Source organism: Alexandromys fortis, unplaced genomic scaffold (assembly GCF_014885135.2).
Source record: "Alexandromys fortis isolate MF-2015 unplaced genomic scaffold, M_Fortis_MF-2015_v1.1 scaffold_45, whole genome shotgun sequence".
In the NCBI taxonomy this organism is placed as follows: Eukaryota; Metazoa; Chordata; class Mammalia; order Rodentia; family Cricetidae; genus Alexandromys; species Alexandromys fortis.
This window is the reverse complement of record NW_026067926.1, coordinates 4,720,810-4,743,159: the sequence shown is the minus strand read 5'-3', so window position 1 is coordinate 4,743,159 and position 22,350 is coordinate 4,720,810. Positions and strand designations below refer to the sequence as shown.

Sequence of the window (22,350 nt, the reverse complement as noted above, 5' to 3'; positions counted from 1 at the left end):
AGGCTTTGGGTAGTACCCTTTGTTATTGCATCCCTTTAGTTTTGACAAAAAAAAAAAAAAAACAAGTATGTTGCATGCTTATTATAAATAGCATGGAAGGTTTCTGAGACTATTGCCATAGGGGAGACAATTCAAACACAAAACTCCAAACACGGCAGAAATAGCGGGGAACTGTAGCCAGTGAACAGTCAATGGATGGAAAATCACTAAAAGGGAATTGATTAGGCTTCAGGGGTGCAGAGGCTCCTGGTAAAGAGAGCCCAAGGGCCTAGAACTCAAGCAGAGGTATAAGTCTATCAAGGAGAGAGTGGCCTTGCTGAACTTACTGAGCCAATTCTTTGCTAAAACTACGCTGAGATAGCCTACCTAGTCAAGAAGGTGTCTCCAAAGTTTGGTCCATACGTGGGCATTCCTCAGCTGTGTAATCATGATTCCGACCTATGCTCCCACCTGCACATGGCTCCCCACCCTCTGTGTGCTGGTCTTTTCTCTCTCACGAGAACACTAGTCATATTAAATTGAAAGGCCCGCCCTACTCCGATATGACATCATCTTGACTTAGGTTTTAATTTCAGCTGCAAGAGACATTGCTTTTAAGGTCATATTTGCAATTAACATTTGCATCGTATCTTAGGAGATACAAATCAGCTCACACCAGCTTCCCTCTCCATGTCTAGAGTCACTGACAGCCAAGACTTCAGAGGGAAGGTGGACCCTCCCTGTCTTTCATTGAATTTTGATCTGTATGCTGTAGATTATGGGCTCCTTTGAGTTCCTTCATCACACCCAGCCCCTTCCTAATCTCATCCTGTGTGTGTGTGTGTGTGTGTGTAGTTTTTTGAGACAGCGTTTCTCTATGTAGTGGTCTTTGCTGGAACTTGCTTTCTAGACCAGAGATCCTCCTGCCTTGGCCTCCCGAGTGCTGGGATTAAAGGTGTGTACCACCACCACCCAGTTCTAAGCTCAGTCTTTGCAACTGCTGTATTCTCTGCCTGCTATTCCTTCCTACATTATCCATGGCCTGCACTTTGTTATTCAAAATTCATTTAAAAACTACTTCCCCAAAGGAGATTTGAGTAGTACCAACGCAACTGGAAAGCTGGGAAGGATCGTGCCGGGAGCAGTGAGGATATGGGAATAAGGGAACAGACAGGAGAATATCTAAAGATGAATGAACCAGATTTACAGCTGATGGGACATACAGTGTGAAGGACAAGGAGAAACGTAAAAGTAGTCCCCAAGGTCTTCTCTGGGACAACTAGCAGACAGTAGTGTCACTGACCTACCGGAAGAGAATGTAGGAACAGTCTATGGTGGGAGAGTTTGGGGCATGGGGGTAAAGCTAAGAGAAAGGTGGGCTTGCCTATGAGATAGCAACTGAGGATGGCCTGAAGGCAGATGGGAAAATATATAGGGTAGAGAGATTTGGAGCAGTTCAAGCCTGGATGGCCAGGGTGTTTGTAGGGCCCGTAGTCAAGCCAAGGGAAGAATCTGTGAAGGTCTAGTCCTGCTGCAAATGTTACCTCCTGCCAGTCGAAGGATGGCTCATCTGCACACAAGACTGTAGCCACACAAGACAGCAGAGCCACGGTGCATGTTCTTTTCCTCCGTGGCCACTAGGTCAGTGAACTGGAGGCTCCTATATGTGCCTTAGCTCTCTTCCTGAAAAGGCTCATCCGGGGTCTGTAAATTCCTGATTCTCAAATGCAGACAATCCCATCTCAAAGTTACGGATGTTTGTTTATGTTCAAAAAGTCTTCCTTGGTTCTCTGAGTGTGAAGTAGTGGAATAGCTAAGAAACTTTTCGACAAAAAGAATAATCACTGCCTGCAGTTCTGCCCGTGTCTGTGTTGGTCCTGGGGTGTGGTGAGCTGACTGTGTGGTCCCTCAAGGGTTTTACATGCTGGCTTGCCCAGCCCCCTGGAGTTGACTTGAAGTTCCTCCATTACTGGACAAGAACCTTGTGCTCACAGATTTTTGGCTTACTGTTCTGTAAAGCAGTATCTTGGCTTCTTCATCAATGTGACAAATATTTGAGAAAAAAAAAACAAGTTAAAAAGGGGAAGAATTATTTTAGCTCCTAGTTTCAGAGATTTCAACCCTGGTTGAAATCAAGCTGGTTCCTTGGCTGTTGACCTGAAGTAAGGCTGAGCATCATGGCTGGGGACATAGGTGAGGGTGAGCATCATGGTGGGGGACATAGGTGAGGGTGACCACCATGGTGGGGACATAGGTGAGACTGAGTACCATGGCAGGGATATGTTTTGGAACAGAGAAGCTGAATTTATGGCAGCCAGGAAGCAGAGAGGGTGGGACAGAGAGAGGCCTAGTTCCCATGGCTCTGCCTCCAGATGACCTTCTTCCAGCGAGGCCCCTCTTCCTATAGTTTCTAGAACCTCTCAGAGCAGTGCAAAGGACCAAGCATTCCATACATGAGCCAGCGGAAGACTTTTCATATTCAGACCATAAGACTTGGTTATAAAGTGGGGTTAGCAAGTCTTGTTGGCCTGAGGGCTTGTGACCCCAAACATTAATTTGCCCAGTATCCAATACAATAAAGGAGTCCTTATTCTTCATAAGATTAATCCACATCCCCAAACTGCATTCTCTGGGCAGAAAGAAGCATCCAGAGGACTCAGTTCTTCTGTGCATGTGTGTCTGTCTACCCACGATGGCCAGTGTGTTGCTAACCACCCACCCCCATTGCAGTGTGCCTTCCTTGTGGCTTCCCTGAAGAACCACTCTGGAAAAGAACTGCAAAACGCAGCCCTCCAGAAAGACAAGCCAAGGATGCTCAAGCCAAGTCCGCCCAGGAATCTCTGTCTTCCCAAGCCCACAGCCCCCTCGGTGGCCAGAATGGTTTGACTCCCTTCCCTAATAACACACAGAGAATTTGTTTCCAGTTTGTCTCCTTGTCTTTCCTAGATCTTAAAAGGACTGGGCCAGAGCTAATACTGGAGGGGGCAGAGACTCGGGGAGGGACATCCCCTGGGGGTCCCTGGGAAGAGGACCTGCCTCTTAGCTTAGAGGGGGTACCTATGGCTCCCCTACTCCCCTGTACTTTGATTATGCCTACCTCAGTTTCATTTCATAGCCCAGTTCTAGCATCTCCAGAGAACTACACCTTCCTTCTCTACATGTGATAACTCAACCTAGAGGGTTTGTGGGGGAAAGGGTAAGGTCACTAATAGAATCTAAGTTGCTGCATGCCAAGCTTAGTGGGGGTATGATGGGACTCTGAGACTCAACCTCAGCCTGCTGGGGATTGTTGTCTCATTTATGGCCATCAAATGTGTCTTATATAAAATACTCACTGTTCACCTAAGTGGTCAGAGGACCTTTTAGAGGGGAGACCTTCACAAACCAGTGCTGTCTGTGATCAGAAGAGTCAGTGAGACCTGGAGACTGTCCAGCAGGTGGCTGACTAGTGAGCACATACATTTCAGAGTGGGGAAGTCTATCCCAGGGAGGTATAGCTTATCCACAAGGCTGCATCCCAGACTCACTCGCACCCCTCTTACTATTTCCCCATTATGGGAGAACCCCAGCATCTCAGGGCCTTTGAGTGGGACCTTCAGTGGGCCATGAGCTGACTCAGTATGAGGAGGGCTAGGCTGCACCATGGCCTCTATTGGGTCATCTTGACAGACTGAGCACCCCCTGGAGTGATGGCGTCTAGGCCCTTCTCACCATGGTTCACAAAAGGGTCCCTGCTGGCCTGGTGCCTTGGCTGACATTATTAAACCATTTCTACATTCTACTTATGCCAAGTAGGAAAGACTTCCTCTAAAACTGAGGGGCCCATGAGGACATAGAAACATCAGGCAGAGTGGTACATGCCTTTAATCCCAACACTTGGGAGGTCGAGGCAGGCAGATCTCTATGAATTCAAGACCAGACTGGTCAATACAGCAAGCTCCAGGCCAGCAAACGCTACATAGTAAGACGCTGTCTCAAAACAGCAACAAAACAGAGCAGAGAAGTTACCTAAATGATTGTTTGTCATACTGGAGGCCCAAAAAATCTAGTCTAGTAGGAAGAGAATCAGGAGACTAGGAAAGAACATTCTGGCAAACACAGTGCTCCTCCAGTCCATACTACATGCATAAATGCACACATTCATCCACTCCCCCCCCCCACAAACCCAGAGTGAAATCCGCTACAGAAGGCAGGCTAAACGTTCCCCAGGTGCTAACTCCCTTAGATCCCTCCCTGGAAACCTTCTTGATTGACAGGTTGAGGTCAGGGTGACTGGGGAACTGCCCACCACAGGCAGCAGGCCTCTGATGGGAAAGACGGCCTGTTTTCTAGAGCGTTGAAGATGCCCGGGATGGAGAAAAGAGAGCTGAAAACCCAAAAGCTCTGAAGGGTCACCCCCTCGGTGGTGAAGGAAGCCCCTCTCCAGGTAAGGCATGGTGGGGAGAGGCTGGGATGGAGGGTCAGCTCAGGCACCACTGAGGCGTGAACTAATAATGAAAGGGACTGAATGGTGGTGGTGCTTGACCGGCTGCCAGGCCATCATCTAAGATGCCCCTCATGAGACCTGCAGCCCTCAGTCCTCAGCAGCCAGCTCCGTTTGGTGATTTTACTCACCAGGTTCAGGCCCACGGGGTTCATCAAGAGAAGTCATAACTGTATCTATGAAAGTACGCACCCCATAAACCTGAGACTGCATATCTTCATTTTGAAGAAAAAGATTAATAGCCGTGCGGTTCAGGGCAGCAAGCCCAGGAGTCTCCACTCTGTTTCTCATCAGCCCATCTGTAACCTGGGGGACCACGAGGAAATGGCACAGGCACACTAAGCACTTCACACTGTGTCCAGGAAACCTAAGGACCTGGGGACGGTAGCTCCAGCTATTACCGGTCCAGACAAGGGCAAGGAACCTGAGATGGGAGCCAGGAGCCTGAGCATCCCGTGTCCAGGGTAGATGGTAGCTGAGGTTGAGATAGCCAAGCAGTATGGCTCCATCAGTGGGACCTAGAGAGTAGCCCAACCAACAACTCAAATGTCTTCCAGCCGCAGCCCATCCCGGGAAAGAAGGGATGATGGAACAGAAGAGGAAGGGCAAGCCCAGGTCAGAAGAGCCCGCACTCTCTCTCTTCTACACAGACTCAGGGAACAGTGTGGGTAAGCTGAGGCCAGTATGTGCATCTGAACAGTTGCTGGCCCTGGGCAACCTGCTGAGGATAGTAGCCCCGTCCAGCTCCCTCAGGACTCTGCCTCTGAAGCAGGCCTGACCTTAAACAACTCAGTTCTCCCAGCCAAAGCAATGAGCATGTGCAGGTGGGCTCTCTCGCTGTCTTTGGACACACTGGTGCCTTCTGGGACAGGCAGTTCTCTGAGCCGTGAGGACAGTTAGGAGAGGGATGAATTGAAGATTTCCCTAGACCCACCATTGGGTCACTATGAAACGGTACCTGTATTAGTTACTTTTATTCTTCATATTATCAAATGCAAACAAAAACAACAAAAGGAAGGCTGTCTTGGGGCTCACAGTTTGATGAGCTGTAGGACATCCTAGTGGGAAAGTTGTGGAGGAAGAAGCTGCTGCAGCAGAGACACAGGACGCTGGTCATACCGTGTCCACAGTCAGGAAGCAGAAAAACTGAATGCTGATTCTTCCTTCCCTTTTCCCCCATTTATTCTGTCCAGAACCCAAGTTCATGCAATGGCGCCACCCACATTCAGAGTGGGTTTTTTCCCCCTCAGTTAAATCTCTCTGGGAGTTCCCTCACAGATACATACAGAGGCCCGTCTTTTAGGTGGCTCTCCATCCACATGATTCAACAGTGAAGATGAGCCGTCACAGTGCCCATCTAGCTGGATTCCCTGCTGAGTGGAGAAGGGGAGCCCTGCGTGGCCCAGCCCTACCCTCATAACTTACCTTCTACATCTTCAGCAAGTTCTACCTTAATAACTGGCAGTGAATTTGACTTCGGGGAAATTGGCAGGAGAAAGGGAGGAAGGAAGAGGCAGCTCCATGGTAACACTGCTGTGCTTCTCCTAGGCTCTGTGTACAAGAGGTACCCTCAAGGGAAGTCGGTTAGGAGGACCAACTCTTCTATTGAGCTGCCCAGGAAGGATACCGTTTGCTCCAGTCAAGAGGTATTCAGTTGTTCACATCAGCCACGCCCCTTTGTAATTCCTTCTACCAACCATGGATTTTAGGAGGTGGGCATGCTTGGCAAAGAGGGCACACCTCTTGAGAATGACTCCTTGCTGTGACACACGCAGTAAATGGCCGTAAGCTCAGAGTCTGATACCTCCTAGCTGGGTAGCCTTGGGAAGTCACATGACTGCACTCAGTCTCACTGTGTAAAATGAAAATAAGCTGGTTCTGGTGGTGTACACCTTTAATCCCAACACTTTCAAGGCAAGGGCAGGTGCATCGCTATGAGTTCAAGGCCAGCCTGGTCTACATAGCAAGTTACATGACAACCAGGACTAATAAAGAGACCCCTATCTCAAAAAGAAGAAGAAAAAAGCAAAGGAAAGAAAAGAGAAAAAGAAAAGCCCAAAAATAAATAAATTAAATGAAGGTGTGCCTATCTCATAAGGTTAGTATGAGGCATGACTGAAGTGTATTTTGTCGTAGTCCTTATTGATGTCAGATCCTTTGGGGTATAAGCAACAGAAATCCCCCTCGGGTTCAAACCATCACTCTCCACACAACCATTCAATGACAGTCTGGCCTTGGTTCTGCTTGGGCTGACCCTGGAAGTCAGGCTTAAATGGATTGGAGCCTACATCCTGACATCTCTCCATTGGATGATGAGGCTGAGGTTATCCTGATTGGCTTTAGAGTTTGAACTTTAGTCCATTTAACTCTGACCATTATAGTAGATTATACTGGGTGCTAAAGAATCAACAAGGCAGGGCTGGAGGGATGGCTCAGTGGTTGAGAGCACTGACTGCTCTTCCAGAGGACCCGGGTTCAACTCCCAACACCCACATGGCAGCTCACAACTGTCTGAAGATGCAGTTGCAGGGGATCTGACACCTTCACACCAATGCACATAAAATAAAGTTAAATAAACCATAAAAAAATAAAAATAAATAAATAAAGAATCAACAAGGCCAAGTATATGTTCAATGCACTGGGTTTCCTGTTGGCCTTTCTTGTGTATCTCTCTCCCAGAGCTGGGAAGAGAATCTGCAAGTAATAGATGCTCCGGGAGGACCAGGAGCGTATTTCAAACAAGAGCTTTTGACCCATCAGCTGCTCACGTAGGCCTGACTTATCCACGTTACCTGTTTGTTCTAAAGTGGATAGCCACCTGCGGGCTGAAGAAACTGAAGCTGAAGCTCTCCAAATGCCTCGGCCCCAGCTGTAGACGTCAGAAGTTGGCACACAGGGCAGTGTCCGCCAAACACTGCTCTGTCATCCCCAGCATAGAGATCAACGTGAGTCACATGTGGTGTTCCTCACCCCGCCCCCCAGTTCCTTACCTTTTGTCAGTTGCTAGTGGCAGCGAGAAGGTCAGGGGCACTGACATCTATCCCTGCTTATATAGTCTCACTCCCTAAAGTAGGGCTCCGCTCGGTTGATGACAGATAGAGTTCTGGTAGAAAAAAAATAAGCAAAGCCCCCCATAGTATGATCTGAGATCTGAGATACTCATGGAGATACTATGGAGTAGATGGTAAGACCTAGAAGCAGAGGCTAAGCACACAGCAGTGACTGACGTAGCCACTCCAAAGCACTTGGTACCTGTCTCATTTTTCTGTCACTGTGACAGAAAAAAAAAAGTTCATGACCAAGGCAACTTGTAGAGAAGAGTCTATTTGGGGCTTATCATCTGAGAGGATTAGAGTCCATTGGGTGGGAAGCATGGTGACCTGTGGGCAGGTGTGGCAGACCTGAGAGTTTACAGAGAGGCTGACTGAGAATGGCATGGGCTCCTGAAACCTCAGAGCCCACCCCAAGGATGCAACTCCTCCAACAAGGTCACACCTCCTGATCCTTCCCAAACAGTTCCCAACTGGGGGCCCAATATTCAAACATGACCTGCTAGGGGCCATTCTCACTCAAATCATCACAGCACCCTAATGCTGGCCATGGCTCTGGTAGGAATGGCAGGAGGGAGCAGGTTCCTTCTCTGCTTTCTATTTGGGAGGTGTTTTTCTCGTTATTCTGAGGTTGCAACAAGTGCATTCAATACAAAGTAAAAATTGGCTTCTTTCCCTCTTTGCCCTTTGATGGTGTGTTATCAACATCAGAGGAAACTAAAAATAGCCTAAAAATTATCCACTTAATGTGGGGTCCTTTTCACATGCTGACCCTCTCTGCTTGAGGTTATCTTCCCATTTGAAATGTGTGGACCTTCTAGCCCTCGATTAAGGATTTTCTGCTTTGAAACTTGGAGATGTTGTGACTTTTACTGTTCCCGTGGTTCTGTTTGACATGGCACCATTACCCTAGTTCCCACTCCTTCACAGAATCGTGGAATCTGGCAGTATACATCTAAATAAAAATAACTTTTCAATAAATAAAACTGACCCAAATATGGTGCTCTATGTCTGCAATGCCAGGACTTGGGAGCAGAAAAAAAGATGATAAATTCAAGGCCACATGGTGAGACCCTGCTTCAAGATCAAGCAAACAAACAAACAAACATATATTTAAAGATATGTGGAGGGTTGTTTGTTGCAATGGTATGGACTCTTTTGGGGGTGCTGAGACTATGGACCAACACTGATGGGGTGTATTGGCCTCTGCGTGCCTTCCCCAGGGAGTAGTGAGGCACATCCAGTGGACACTGTGGGAAATGGAGACATATATCACATCCATGGAGAAGGTGATGAGGGGCTATGTGCAGAGGCTGCAGTGGCTGCTGTCTGGTGAGTCTGACTACATCCCGGGAAGGTGGGAGGAGCCTGAGAGGAAGTGGGAAGGCTAATCCCAGAAATTCAGGGTCAGTCCTTAAAGGCCAACTCCTCAGGAACTGTCAGGCCAGTGGGTTTATCCAAGTCAATTCTCCTTGTACTGAAAGAGCAAAGTCTGGGTCTAGAGATCAGGCAAGGTGCTAGGTAACAGAAGTGTGGGACGGGAACCAAAGGGAGTTTCTGCCTGTCCTACAAAGCTGGCTGCTTCCTTTGCCTCCCTGTACATGACTGAGGATGTCCCAGTTCTGACCACGGCTGTTGGGTGGTAGGAAATGACATTATGAGAGAAACAGGCCTGTGTATTAATGGGACCTACTTGAACACATTCGTGAAGGTAGACATGGAAGAGGTTCCAACCCAGAAAATATTTTCTGTACTCCTTCTGTTGTAGGAGGACACTTGTTCATTCCCAGCTGTCCAGACTCAAAATAACCACACAGAAACTATATTAATTAAATTACTGCTTGGCCTATTAGCTCTAACTTCTTATTAGCTAGCTCTTACATCTTAATTTAACCCATTTCTATTAATCTGTGTGTTGCCATGTGGCTGTGGCTCATCTGTTCCTGGCGACTACCTGGCATCTCATTTAGTTTCCCCTGCCTAGCTCAATTCTACCCTATCACAGGCCCAAAACAGCTTCTTTATTAACCAATGGTATTCACAGCATACAGAGGAGAATCCCACATCTTTCTTCCCTGGGGTAACAAGGTGCCTCCAAGAAATCTTTCTTGCATGAATGGGGCAGGATGAGGAGGTCCAGGCTCATATTCCAGAAGAGGAATGACTGTAATTACAGGTGTGGTGGTCCTTACCTGTGGCCCCAGTACTTGTGAGGTAGAGGCCAGAAGACCAGGAGTCCAGGGCAAGCCTTGGTTAAGCATCAAGGCCAAGAGATCAGGCATCTTGAAGTAGACAGGAATGAAATAGATAGGAAACAATTTAGCTTTGGGATCTGGAGAGTTTCGAGTACAGGAGGAGAGAGCCTAATGGGCCCTCCAGGGCAGCCTGTGTTGTCATGCAGGGTCCTGTGGAGTTCATTAGGTTGAGTCTTCCACAGGAAAGCCTGCTCTAAATAGTCTGTGTCATAGCATGTGGCCATGACAGCCACTTTCCAAAGCCTCTCTTCCAAGCTCCAGAGGTGATTGACAGGTCATAGGTTAGGGTGGCTCAAAGGGGAAGTAGAGTTACCTGTTCTCAACTCACACCAGCTACTTGGAAAAGCTGATGACGGAGCGCCTTCACCTCACACACAGGTCCATGTCCAAACCCTTGTACTTCAAACTGAGAGCCAAGGATATAGCTTAGTGGCAGAGTGCTCGCCTAGCACGTACAAAGCACACGTTGGATCCCCAGGACTCCCACACACAAATTCACCTGGGGGATTCTTCATTCATTTGTTCACTCCCTCATTCATTCAGTGAAGAAGTGTTGGACTCCTGCCAGGCGTGTGGGAGAGGGTAGATGGCAAGTCCCAGCAGGGTGCCTGAACTCATAGAGAGAAATATTAACCAAAGAGTCACAAAGACAAGTGCAGGGGAAATGGGGGTGAGGCACCATACTGTGGGGGCAGTTGGCTTGGGTGGGAAAGTGTCCTCGCAGAGAAAGTGTCCCTGAAGTGATGTTTAAAGGTTGTGTAGATGTTGAGTGGACAAAGAAAAAAGACAGTCTGGGGCAGAGGCCTTGAGTGGAAGGAACAACTCTGAGTTCAGAGACTGAAAAGAAGGGGACAGTGTGGGAAGTAGGAGCCAAGCAAAGAACATTCAAGAGAGGGACAGAGAGGCAGCCAGGGCACGTTCATTCCTGGGAGCAACCGGAAGCCATTAGCAGGTGTCCCATAAGCAGAAAATGATCAGCCAGCTTTTGCAATCTTTTCTCTGGTTGCTCTTTGGATGGTGAACTCTTGTGGGATAGACTAGAATACGGGTTACTGGTCCTACCCTTTGGGGAGATGAAGAGACCCGGCCCAGTAGAAGGGGATGTAGAAAGATGGCATGGGCAAAGCATGAGAGATTTGGTAGGTGACAATGGGCAGGGTACGGTGGCTCACACTACAGTCCTGCCATCGTGTTCTAAATGGGGTGTTTGTGGTTAAGACCCTTGGAGGGCTGGCTTTTCCCATAGAGCACCCTGTCAGCTTCAGGCTGACTTTCCTCTTATTCTCCTTGTGACAGCTAGGTGAATCCTGGAAGACCCTGGGCAACAAGGTCCAACAAACTTGGTCCACTTATCATAGAGAGTGACTAGCTGATATGCTAGCCATTTGTTAGTTTTCTTCTGCTGTCCCAGGGAGCACCAGGGTTCATGACACTGGTCATATCAAATATTTGCTGAGCTTCCTCACTGCAATCTCTCTTCAGCCTTGTACAATCAAAAGACCAAAATTAGGAGATTTCTGGCCAAAGTGTGGATTAGGGCAAGACAAAACCTAGGGTCTACACTGTGGGTCCTGGACAAGTTGCTAGACCTCTAGAGCTCCCCTTGAACTGAGTCTCCAGGCCTTGAATAACTTTTCTGTATGTCTTGCCCATCCCCCATGGGTGTCTCCATGTAGTCCCTCACCCTAGCTTTCTCTCCATCCCCCAGAGCTGAAATCTTGATCTCCCAAACCTCCTACAGCTGGCTATCTCTGCCCTTGGACAGCTGGCTCCCCCATCTCTGCCACAGGGCCATCTCCCAGGGAATAACTTGTGACCAATTTTCAGGAGGCAGTAGGTGCTTCAAGACTCTGTATTTTGTGGATACCATGAGGAACACTAACATCTTACCCCTTCCCTGCCTCTGCCACCCGCCATGGAGCAGGGAGCCGCAGGCTGTTTGGCACCATCTTGGAAAGCAACGTATGTATTGTACTGGACACGTCGGGATCCATGAGCCCCCACTTGCAGTGGATGAAGACAGAGATGGTCCTGCTGATTTGGGAGCAGCTGAGGAAGCACTGTGACAGGTAGATGGCTGGGCTGGGGAGGGTAGGACCAGGAAAATCAACAGCAGACCCCTGGTGTCCCAGGCTGAGCATCCTCGCCCTTCTGAATCATTTGTAAAGAAGGAAAGAAAGAACACTGTATTTTGTACTGCTTCAGCGTTTTAAACTACTTACATATGCACCTAGCATTTTCAGGGGGTACCTTCTCCCCTCTCGGTGTCTGGATTCACTGTAGAGGCCCCAAGTAAACAATCCTCACGGAGATGACTTCTACAACATCAGCACAAACTGGCCTGTTCTCACCAATCGTTTTTTCCTCTCTCTGCCCCTGCTCTTTCTTCCTTCCCAGCTTTAACCTGCTCAGCTTCGCAAAGGACCTGAAGCCATGGCAGAACACCCTGGTGGAGACCACAGATGCAGCATGTCACGAGGCTATGCAATGGGTAACCCACTTGCAAGCCCAGGGGAACACCGCGTTCTTATCAGCTTTAATGGCAAGTGCTGCCTCTGACCCCCACCCTGTAGCATCACAGAAACAGTGCCCCCCCCACACACACACACTGGTAGCCCATGAAGCTTTGGGACTTGTAGTGTGTAGCTTCATTTCATCCTCCTAATAGCCGGGTGATTCAGGGCTCTCACTTTCAGAGGAAGACCCAGGGGCTTAGGGAAGTCAGGTGGCGTGTCTGGGATTAATAAGATAGGAAGTGGTCCGTGCTCCCTGTCCTGGCCCTCAGCAGTTCCCTTTGCTCTCTATCTTAGGCTGGAAGTGGAATTTCAATCTTTTTTTTTCAAGACAGGGTTTCTCTGTGTAGTCCTGGCTGTCCTGAAACTCTCTCTGTAGACCAGGCTAGCCTCAAACTCACAGAGATTCACCTGCCTCTGCCTCTGCCTCTGCCTCTGCCTCCCTAGTGCTAGGATTAAAGGCGTGTGCCACCACCACCTCAATCTTTTTTAAAATTTATTTTCATTGTGTGTGTGTGGTGTATGATTTGTGTGGGGCATGCATGGCCTGGCATATGTGTGGAAGACAACTTCACGGAGTTAGTTCTCTCCTTTCAACTTCTTTTGGGCTGCAGGAACCAAATTCAAGTTGCCAGACTTGTCCAGAAAGCAATTTACACATTGAACCGTCTTGGGGGCCCAGAATCTCAATCTTAATGGGCCGTTTTAGAATCCTGTCAGACACATTTTCCCTGGGGACAGAGTCTCCTCCCTTGAGCTGCTTCTGTCCTTCCTCGAGAACCTCCCTCGCCACGCCTGACTTTGCCTCCCTGTGCTCTCTTAGAAAGCTTTCAGCTTTCAGGGCACGCAAGGCCTGTATCTCCTAACGGACGGGGAGCCAGACACAAGCTGCAGCCTTATTCTCAACACTGTGCAGAGGCTCCACAAGGAGAGAGACGTGAAGGTGCATACGATCTCCCTGAGCAGCACAGACAGGTGAGCGGCAGGAGTAAGCTGAGCTCGCTTCTCCTGAGCTACTGGTCCGAAGGCCTGAGAGCCTCCTCTAACCCAAGGCCTCCCTCAGACACAGGAATTAGGAAATGCGTTGCTTTAATTCGTGGCCTGAACACCGCAAAGAAGGAGCCCTCACCCCACCCCAGGCCAACCAAGCAACAAACCGTTCTTTGTACGTCACTCTGCACCATCAAACTGATGCACCCAGTTCGTGAATCCTGTTACCGTCTCCCTTCTAGCCTTCCTTTCTTGGGAAAACATGTGTGAATACCTGGGGAAACTACAAAAGAAAGCCTCATCATAGCACTCTTTTTAATATTTTTATTTATTCTTTGGAAATTTCATTGATATATACATGAATGATTACACCTGCCCCCAACTCCAACCTCCAACTTCCCTTAGGCCCACCGCAGTATCTCCCTCTCAGTTTCATGGTTTTTCTTCCTTTTTAAAAGTTATTATTGATTTTATTTTATACACATGAAAGTTTGTCTGCATGTAGGTATGTATGCCAATGAGTGTCTGGTACCTTCAGCAGTCAGAAGAGGGGTTTGTGCACCCTGGAAATGGAGTTATAGATGGTTGTAGATCTTAGGACTCAAATCCAGGTCCTCTGCAAGGGCAACAAGTGTTCTTAACCACTGAGCCATTTCACCAGCCCCATCTTTCTTTTTTTATTAATAGAACACACAGTCCAATTTGTGCTGTCTGTCTGTACATGGATATAGGGCCTGAGCAACCTACCAATGGCCACGCACCCAGAGAAAAGCAACTCTCCCTCCCCACCTAGCCAACTCTCACTAGCTCCTCAGCCAGTAGTAGGCCTTCTGGAACCCCTCCCCCTCCGTGCTGCCATTTTAACTGGCTTGATCTTGCCAGAATAATTATTATTACAGATGGCCATTTAGAAGAACATGTGTTAGACAAGATGTATTCCCTTCAAAAAAAAAAAAAAAACTATCATGAGGGTTGAGGGTTAAAGGCATGTCTCAGTGACAGAGTGCATGAGGCCCTGAATCCAATCCCCAATAACAAGATAAACTTTATTTATTAATAAAATTGATGGCTTGGGTACCTATTCTCTCTCTCTGGCTGAACTGTGAGTTCTCTTAGGGCCATATATGTGTCCCTGTAGGCCCACCACACAGCAGACCCTAGTGAATGTGCATCCCCCAGCTGAGAGCGTACTCAACGGTGCTAACAGTGATCTTGATGGCACAAGCCGAGGCCCATTGGCCAGGCTGCTTTCCCTTAAACCCCACAAGACTTCAGTTCCACTGTGGGCCTGGGACTCTGCTTGCCTCTCCCGTGAGTCCCTGAGCTTCTGTTCCTCCTCCAGAGCAGCAGTCGAGTTCCTGAGGAAGCTGGCTTCCCTCAGCGGGGGACGCTACCACTGTCCTGTTAGTGATGATACTCTCAGCGGGATTCAAGGCTTGCTCACCAGAGGCTTCATCGAGGAAAAGGTAGGTCACCCACCAGTCATAAACGTGAGTCTCATGGAGCCTCCACAAGTACTGGCTTCCTTCGACCCGAGAGTTCTGCTTCTCTTGGAACACACAATGCTCAGCAAGAAGGACGTGTTTCCCGTGGCCATCCCTCTAGGCCAGCCCCCCTTGAAGGTGGAAACAGACTGGAGACGCTATGGTTATGTCAGGCCGGCTTCCGCCTGTTGAGCATTTACCATGTGTGAAGAAATCGATGACCTCTTTGGATCAGCCACTCTTACATCCTCATCCCTACCCAGACAAACAGCTCAAGAAGCTGAAGTGTGTGTCCAAAGTCAGAGGGTGAGGCTGAGCCCTGCGACAAGGTTCAGACCCACTGTGCTTTGGCTCCTTTGGACTCCTGTGTTCTTTCTGTGAAACACAGACATGCTTTTCATCTAAGTAACATGTAATGAAGTCACTGGTTAGCTACTACACACCAAAACTGAGGAGCCGAAGGTTCCAAAGAGCCCTTCCCATTTAGCAGAAAAAATGGTACACACATTTAACTTTTCTTCGTTTTGATATAGTTTTGTTTTTTTTTTTTTTTTGAGACAATGTTTTGCTGCGTAGCCCCGGCTAGCCTTGATCTCTCAAGCCTCCTGCCTCCACTTTCCCAGTACAGAGATTACAGGTGTGTGCCACCAGGCCTGGCTTTAACTTCTGCCTCTGTTGTTCAGGGATGCTGGAAGTTGAGCCCAGGGCCTGGCTATGTTCTTCCATTGACCTACATCTGCCAGAGCCCCGGGCCTTGGTTGTTTGAGAAGGGTCTCACATAGCCTAGGCTGGCCTCAAATTCACTACGTAATTGAGACAGGCCTTGAACTCCTGGTCCTCCTGCTTCCCTCCCTCTAGTGCTGGGGTTAGAGATGGGCTCCACCACACAGATCCGAAGGGTTCTGCCTGCAGAGTGGGAGCAGCTGGTGTCACGCTGCTGCTAGGCTGGTGGCAGCTTCCTCTCTGTCTCAGAGCTCTGGTTCACTGGGAGTCTGTTTAGAGCCAGGCTCTGGAATTTTAGCGGTTATTGTCTTCAGAAAGACACCTGTGAAGCTCTATTTTACTAGAAGAAGTGGAGAAAGGGCAAAAGAGACTTTACCGCCTGACCAGCAGTTTAGATACAACACATACCGCTTTCATCCCGGGCCCAGGGAAGAGCCAAATTCACTGAAATTTGGGCACTACTTGGTCCCTCTCCTCCTCCGCCCCCACCCCACACACTGACTCTCAGGCATTTAATTTCAAACTATCCCGTGTATAGAGTGACTGTCTGGATGGTGGAGATGGATGAGCTGTGGCCACAAGGATCCCCTGCCTCTGGTGGCAGGGGTACATCTGATGTGCTCTAACCATCTTCTGGGGCCTTAGATCATCAGGTCTCATCTTGTCTATTTAGTGTATTGAATTTTACCTTCATTCCCCTTCCCCAGGACCCCAAGTTGCCACTGTTTGAAGGGGATGACCTAAAGATACTGGGCAAGGAGGTCACCAAGGCCAGAAGCCTCCTCAAGCAAGCCCAGGTCTTCAGGTAAGTTTCTCTGGCTGCCCCTTCCACCTGTCCCACCACCCAGATAGACACACCTTTAATCCCAGCCCTTGGGAGACAGCGGCAGGTGAGCCTGAGGCCACCCTGCCTTACATAGCTCCTGGGCAACATCGTGAGACCTTGTCGCAAAGAAAAATCCACATACAGGAAAAAAAGCATACGGCATTTGCCTTTCCCCACCCCACCATCTCATTACCCACTCCCAGGGAACCATTTTTCTTTGCCTTCTTTCTGCCTTCTAGATCCCAGCTCCTGAAGAAGAGTAACATGGAATCTAAAGTCACTCTTTGCTAGAGATGCGTTCTCAGGTAAGAAAAGGAGTGGATGCCACACCTGCCCAGTGCCCACCAAAGGGTCCGGCATATGCGGCTTTACACACAAGTGTAACTGCGAGGAAAGATCAGACATTGTGATTCCTCTGACCCGAAAAGCTGTTCCCCCAGAGACCACCCACAGAGCACCCTGACCTAAAGAGTAAACTGACAGAGAAAGCTGTGACCCCCAGATTACCTGCAGGAAATAAAATGTTTAGCGCTAGGGCACTCAGAAGGCCGAGGGCAGGGAGACTCTTTTACTTGTGTATGGGGCCTCCCAGACCTCCCTCCTTCCCCTGCCATGTCCCTCCACACACCGTATGCTCTAGACCAAGCTCGCTAAGAGGTTTCTCTTGCCACCCTCTGCCTAGTGACTCCTGCTTACCTGTCAAAGCACAGCTCAGATGGTATTGGCTCCACTGTGAAGATGGCCCTGGTCCCCGTCCAGAGCTAAGGACCTCCAGTCCCATCTGGTTGCTTCTGGCCTTCCTCTTCTTCTGGCTTTCCGGACCGACTGTGCCTCTTGCAACATTCAGCACTGCAGACTGTGATGCCCTGCTCAATGTCCTAACTCGTCTTGACCAGGTTCTTCCCCCTGCCCCAAGAAGCTGCTGTCTTAACTGTCCATGGATCCCAGAACCTTCCAGATGGCAGTTGCATGGTAAGCAGTGAGCACCCAGCTCTGGATAGCAGCTCAATGAGGCTGCTTCTCCTGGTTCCTCCCTATACTTCTTACCATCTGGATCTATGAGCCAAAGCAGCCACTAGCAGCCTCGCTTGGGGGAAGACACAGCCAAGCCCTGTCATCACCTCCATCACCTGCTAACCAGGGGATACTATGGACCAGTATGGCCACTGAAAGGCAGATGCATCCTTTGAACCCTGCTATCCTTTGTACACATGAATGGGGGCATCATGTGTTAGATGATATGGTATCTTTTCCTAAAATGAAAAAATTGCTTTTACTAATAGAGGTAAAATGACTTCAAATGCTTGAGTGCTGGAAATACTTGAGTACTGGTAATGAGGTGTCGGGGTGTATGGGTGTGTGTGAATTTTGAATGAGATAAAACTTTATTAAATGCTGGGTGTTGATGGTCTATACCTTTAATTCCAGAGCTCAGGAGGCAAAGGCAGGTAGATCTCTGAATTCAAGGCAAGCCTGGTCTACAGAGTGAGGTCCTGGACAGCCAGAGCTACACAGAGAAACCCTGTCTGGAAAAACAAAACAAACAAACAAAAAAAAAAAACCTCACTTAGATTATCTAGAGGATTTAAGCTCAATATGAAAAAGATAAATATACTTATTTTTAAAAATGAACAGCAACTCAGACAAACACAAATGGAAATGCATATGCAAAAATGCATAACCTCTAGAGGTGTGACTCACTTGCCCAGTGTGCCCAAGGTTCTAGGTTCACTCCTCAGTAACACAAGATACACACACATATGCATGCACACATGCACACATATGCTGACAGAGGTTTCTGTCCTGCCCAGTCTTGCAGTCATTCAGTCCCAATGAAACACACAGAGGCCTACATTAATTATAAACTAGTTGGCCTATTAGCTCAAGCTTCTTATTAACTAACTCCTACATCTTAAAATAACTCATAATTCTTGTCTGTGTTAGCCACGTGGCTTGGTACCTTTTATCAGTGAGGCATTCTCATCTTGCTTCCTCTGCATCTGGGTGATGACTGCAGAGCCTTTCCTCATCCCAGAATTCTCCTATTCTGGTAGCCCCGCCTATGCTTCCTGCCTGGCTACTGGCCAGCCAGCATTTTATTAAACCAATACAAGTGACAAAGCTTTACAGGGTACAAGACCATTGTCCCGCAGTACACCACATGCACAGAGAGAGAGAGAGAGTTGAACCAGACATGGTAATGCATAAACATCATTTCAGCACTTGAGAATTGGAGGCAGAAGAATCAAAGGTTCCAGGCCAGGTTTGGGCTACTTAAGACTTTTTCTCAAAAAAACCAACCCCCGTCAGTCCTCATAAAAGAGTGATGGAAATACAAATTAAAGTCACAACGAAATGCAGCAACATGCTCAGTAGCATGGCTCCACACACGACAACTGTCACTTTCAGACACTGGAGCAGCTGGAAGGCTCCTGCTGCTGGAATGGGGCTCAGCGAAAGGAAATGTAAATTTTCACCGCTTTGAAAATTTGACAGTTTCTATTAAAGCAGAGCACATCTGTTGTTTGGCCCAACAATCCTTCTCTAGGGGAAATGAGTGTGTGGATGCAAGAATGTGTACAATAGCTCGGTTTGTAAAAGCCCCAAATTGGAAACCACCCAGTGTCCAACCATGGTACAGTGTACAAACAAATCATGACATATCTGTATACTGCCAAACTATGAATCAATGGAAAGAGCATGAAATATAGTCACTATGTTCAATAAGATGTACCAAACTCATAAAGAGTGGGTAGGTAAAAGCCTAACACAAGCTGGAGGTGCGGCTTAGCTGGTAGAGAGCTTGCCAGGCATGCATGAAGTCTTGGGTTCTTGATATCTTGACCTGCATAAAAAGGAGGTAAGGAGGCAGGAGGATCAGGAATTCAATGTCATCCTTGGCTACAGCAAGTTCAAGGCCAGTCTGGGCTACTGGGGAGAGCTACTGGGGAGAAGAAGAAGGAGGGTGGGGGAGGAGGAGGGGGAAGGAGAAGAAGGGAGTGGGAGGAGGAGGGAGGGGGAGGAGGAGGAGGAGGAGGAGGAGGAGGAGGAGGAGGAGGAGGAGAAGAAGAAGAAGAAGAAGAAGAAGAAGAAGAAGAAGAAGAGAAGAAGAAGAAGAAGAAGAAGAAGAAGAAGAAGAAGAAGAAGAGAAGAAGAAGAAGAAGAAGAAGAAGAAGAAAAGAAGAAGAAGAAGAAGAAGAAGAAGAAGAAAAGAAGAAGAAGAAGAAGAAGAAGAAGAAGAAGAAGAAGAAGAAGAAGAAGAAGAAGAAGAAGAAGAAGAAGAAGAAATTAAACCTAAGAGTATGTGCTTACTACTCTATGAAATTCAAGAACAGGTGTACTTGTCACTGAGACAGCAATCACAGTAATAGCTGCTGTGGGGAGTTCAGAGTGAATGTCCAGGGCTCTGGGAGCTTCCAAAGCTCTGTCTTTGCCTGTGAAGTATTTCACTAGGATGCTGTTGTGGTCTAGATAGGATGTGAACATGCCCTTCAAACATTCGCACGTTAAATATGCTATGGTGTTCAGAGATGGAGCGTTGGGGAGGTGACTAGGGTTAGACAAGGTGCTGAGGCTGTATTCCCCAAGACTGAATCCTGGTGACTTTATATAGGAAGGGTAAGAGAAGTCGAAAGAGACACACATACACGTGCCCTGTGCCCTGTGCCACTCAGAACTCTGCCAGCAAAAAGGCATCTTAACTGTGCACCTTGAGAACTTTGAGCTGGAGCTGGAGAGAAATCTCTGTGGTGAGGAGCACTTTGCTGCTCTTGCAGAGAACCTGGGTGCAGTTCCCAGCACCCACTTGGCAGCTCACAATCATGCCTAACTCCAGTCCCGGGGGGGGGGGGTCTGGTGTCCTCTTTTGGCCTCTGGAGCACCAAGCACCCACTGCACATGTAGATACATACAAGCAAAACACACACATGAAATTAACATAAAAGTTTTCAAAAGTTTAAGCCCAAACAAATGTCTTATTTATAAAATTACCCAGTTTCAGGAGGCAAGAGAGTTGCTGTCAACTAGAGCCAACCTGGCCTACGTTGAGAGTTCGAGACCAGCCTGAAACCCAAACAGAGCAAAACTCTATCTTGGAAAAAAAAATCATTAAGTTATTTAAGGTTTTTTAAAAAGATTTTATTTTATGGTTTGAGTGTTTTGTGGGCGTGTGTATATGTATATGCACCATATGTGTTTTTAATACCCCAGGAGGCTGTCGAATCCCCTGGAACTGGAGTTATGGATGGTCATAAGCCACTGTGTATGCTGGGAACCAACCTTGGTGTGCAAGTGTCCTTCACCGCTGAGCAATCTCCCCAGCCCCCACTCCATATAAATTTATTATCTCACAGTTTTGGAGCCTGGCGATCCAGAATCCAGGTCTTGGCAAAGCTGGCTCCCTGGAGGCCCTGAGGAGGATCTTCTCAGGCTCCTAACTTCCCACAGCTGCTATGCTTACACAGTACAGCTCCATTCTCCGCTTGATGTCTTCTGGTGGGCGTGTCTGTGCCCCGATTACGCCCTCATCAGTGGACATCGGTTGTACCGGAATGAGAGCCTTCGCTACTGAACCCCGTTGGAAGTAATCTTATGTTTAATGACTCAGTCTGAAGTCCTAGGGGTTGGGGCTTCAACGTATGGTGTGGGACACAATTTGTGGCAGTTGTGAGTGGCGATGCTCCTTGAGAGTCAGCCGACACTGGCAGCTGCCTGAGGAACGTGAGCTCTGTGGTCCAGCTGGACTTGTGAATGGAGGATGGGGAAGACACGGGCTTGGGAAGTGGTGATGGAGAACAAATGGGCTTGCATCCAACCTTCTCAGATAGGGATAGCAGCTGCTGTTGAGAGCCAGCTGAGTCGCTCCGTGTTCTGGGATTTGCACATGCTCTATCACATCGGCCATAGGCTTAGAATAAACTACATATCATTCCCAGTCTGTGAATGAGGAAACGAAGCCTTGCGACTGCCCAAAAAATACAGCAAGAAAGAAGCAAAAGACCAGTAAGAGAACTCAGCAGGTAAAGGTGCCTACCACCAAGGCTGATGGCCTAAATTCAATCCCAGGAACCCACACGATGGAAGGAGAGAGCCACCTCCTGCAAGTTGTCTTCTGACTTCCACAGTGCACACTATGGCACATGTGTGCACTCACGTACACATAAGTAAATGTAACAAAAAAGAAAAAAGTCGGGCGGTGGTGGCATATACATTTAATCTCAGCACTCACAGGAGGCAGAGGCAAGCGGATCAGGCAAGGCCAGCCTGGTCTACCAAGTAAAACCCTGTCTCAAAAGAAAAGAGGCAAAGCCAAGATCTCAGAACCCCAAGGCCTATGCCTAGCTCTCCTTGAGCCTCCTTTCTGAATCTGTTTCTCTACCTCCAAAATGAGGCTGAAACAGAAATCACAGAGGTTGAATGGGACACTCTTCCACCTGGCACACGGCAGGAGCAGGCCAAAGTTTGGGATTTGCCTCCTTCACCTGATGTTCCCAGAACTTGTTCACACAGGTGGAGAGTTTATTTGTGGCCCTTCTCAGAGTAAAGGAAGAGGCAGGCTCCCTACTCTGAACCAGGTGGCTTCATTATAGCAGAAGTGTAGAAGGCTGGACACAAGCCAGCCCTTTGGCTACTGTCTCTCAAATAGGAGTTTTCCAGGAATGGGGAAAAAGCCCTTCTGCTCCCCAGCACAGAGGAAAGGTCAACGATAAAGAAGCATCCTTTAAAATGGAACAGTGGAACCAAGCCTGTAGGCACAGGCTTTATTCCTGCTCTCTAGGCTCCTGAGACAGGAGGAACACAACTTCATTGCCTGCTTGGGCCACAGAGGAAGTAAATGTTTAAAAAAAAAAAAAAAGTGGGGCACGTGGAGGCAAGGATGTGGCTCTATGGTAGAACAGTTGTCCAGCATGTGTGAGGCCCTAGGTTCAACCCCTAGCACCACAGGGAAGAGGGGGGGTAAAAGAATGTAAGAATATTCTTAGGGAGGTAGATGGATGGAAGGAAGGAAAACGGGCGTATAAACGGACGGAAATTGGCTTTGGTAGATG

General features: G+C 48.2%; 1 protein-coding gene across 5 annotated transcripts in view; it reads left to right on the top strand.

Annotated features, from left to right (window-relative positions):
- Positions 1–17,621, top strand: part of Vwa3a (von Willebrand factor A domain containing 3A) — a 61,717-nt gene extending 44,096 nt beyond the window's left edge. For 3 of the 5 annotated variants that reach the window (XM_050143235.1, XM_050143238.1, XM_050143237.1), the window contains 13 exons: positions 2,710–2,859; positions 4,312–4,405; positions 5,020–5,130; positions 6,011–6,108; positions 7,270–7,407; positions 8,736–8,844; positions 11,692–11,836; positions 12,165–12,309; positions 13,104–13,255; positions 14,613–14,736; positions 16,185–16,282; positions 16,543–16,608; positions 16,986–17,621. In XM_050143235.1, coding sequence (XP_049999192.1) covers positions 2,710–2,859; positions 4,312–4,405; positions 5,020–5,130; positions 6,011–6,108; positions 7,270–7,407; positions 8,736–8,844; positions 11,692–11,836; positions 12,165–12,309; positions 13,104–13,255; positions 14,613–14,736; positions 16,185–16,282; positions 16,543–16,594 — 1,416 coding nt within the window. In that variant the 3' untranslated portion in view covers positions 16,595–16,608; positions 16,986–17,621. Of the gene's footprint in view, positions 1–2,709; positions 2,860–4,311; positions 4,406–5,019; positions 5,131–6,010; positions 6,109–7,269; positions 7,408–8,735; positions 8,845–11,691; positions 11,837–12,164; positions 12,314–13,103; positions 13,256–14,612; positions 14,737–16,184; positions 16,283–16,542; positions 16,609–16,985 lie in introns of those variants that run through there. The other 2 variants (XM_050143236.1, XR_007591904.1) reach the window with 2 other exon arrangements.
- Positions 17,622–22,350: the final 4,729 nt, after the last annotated feature.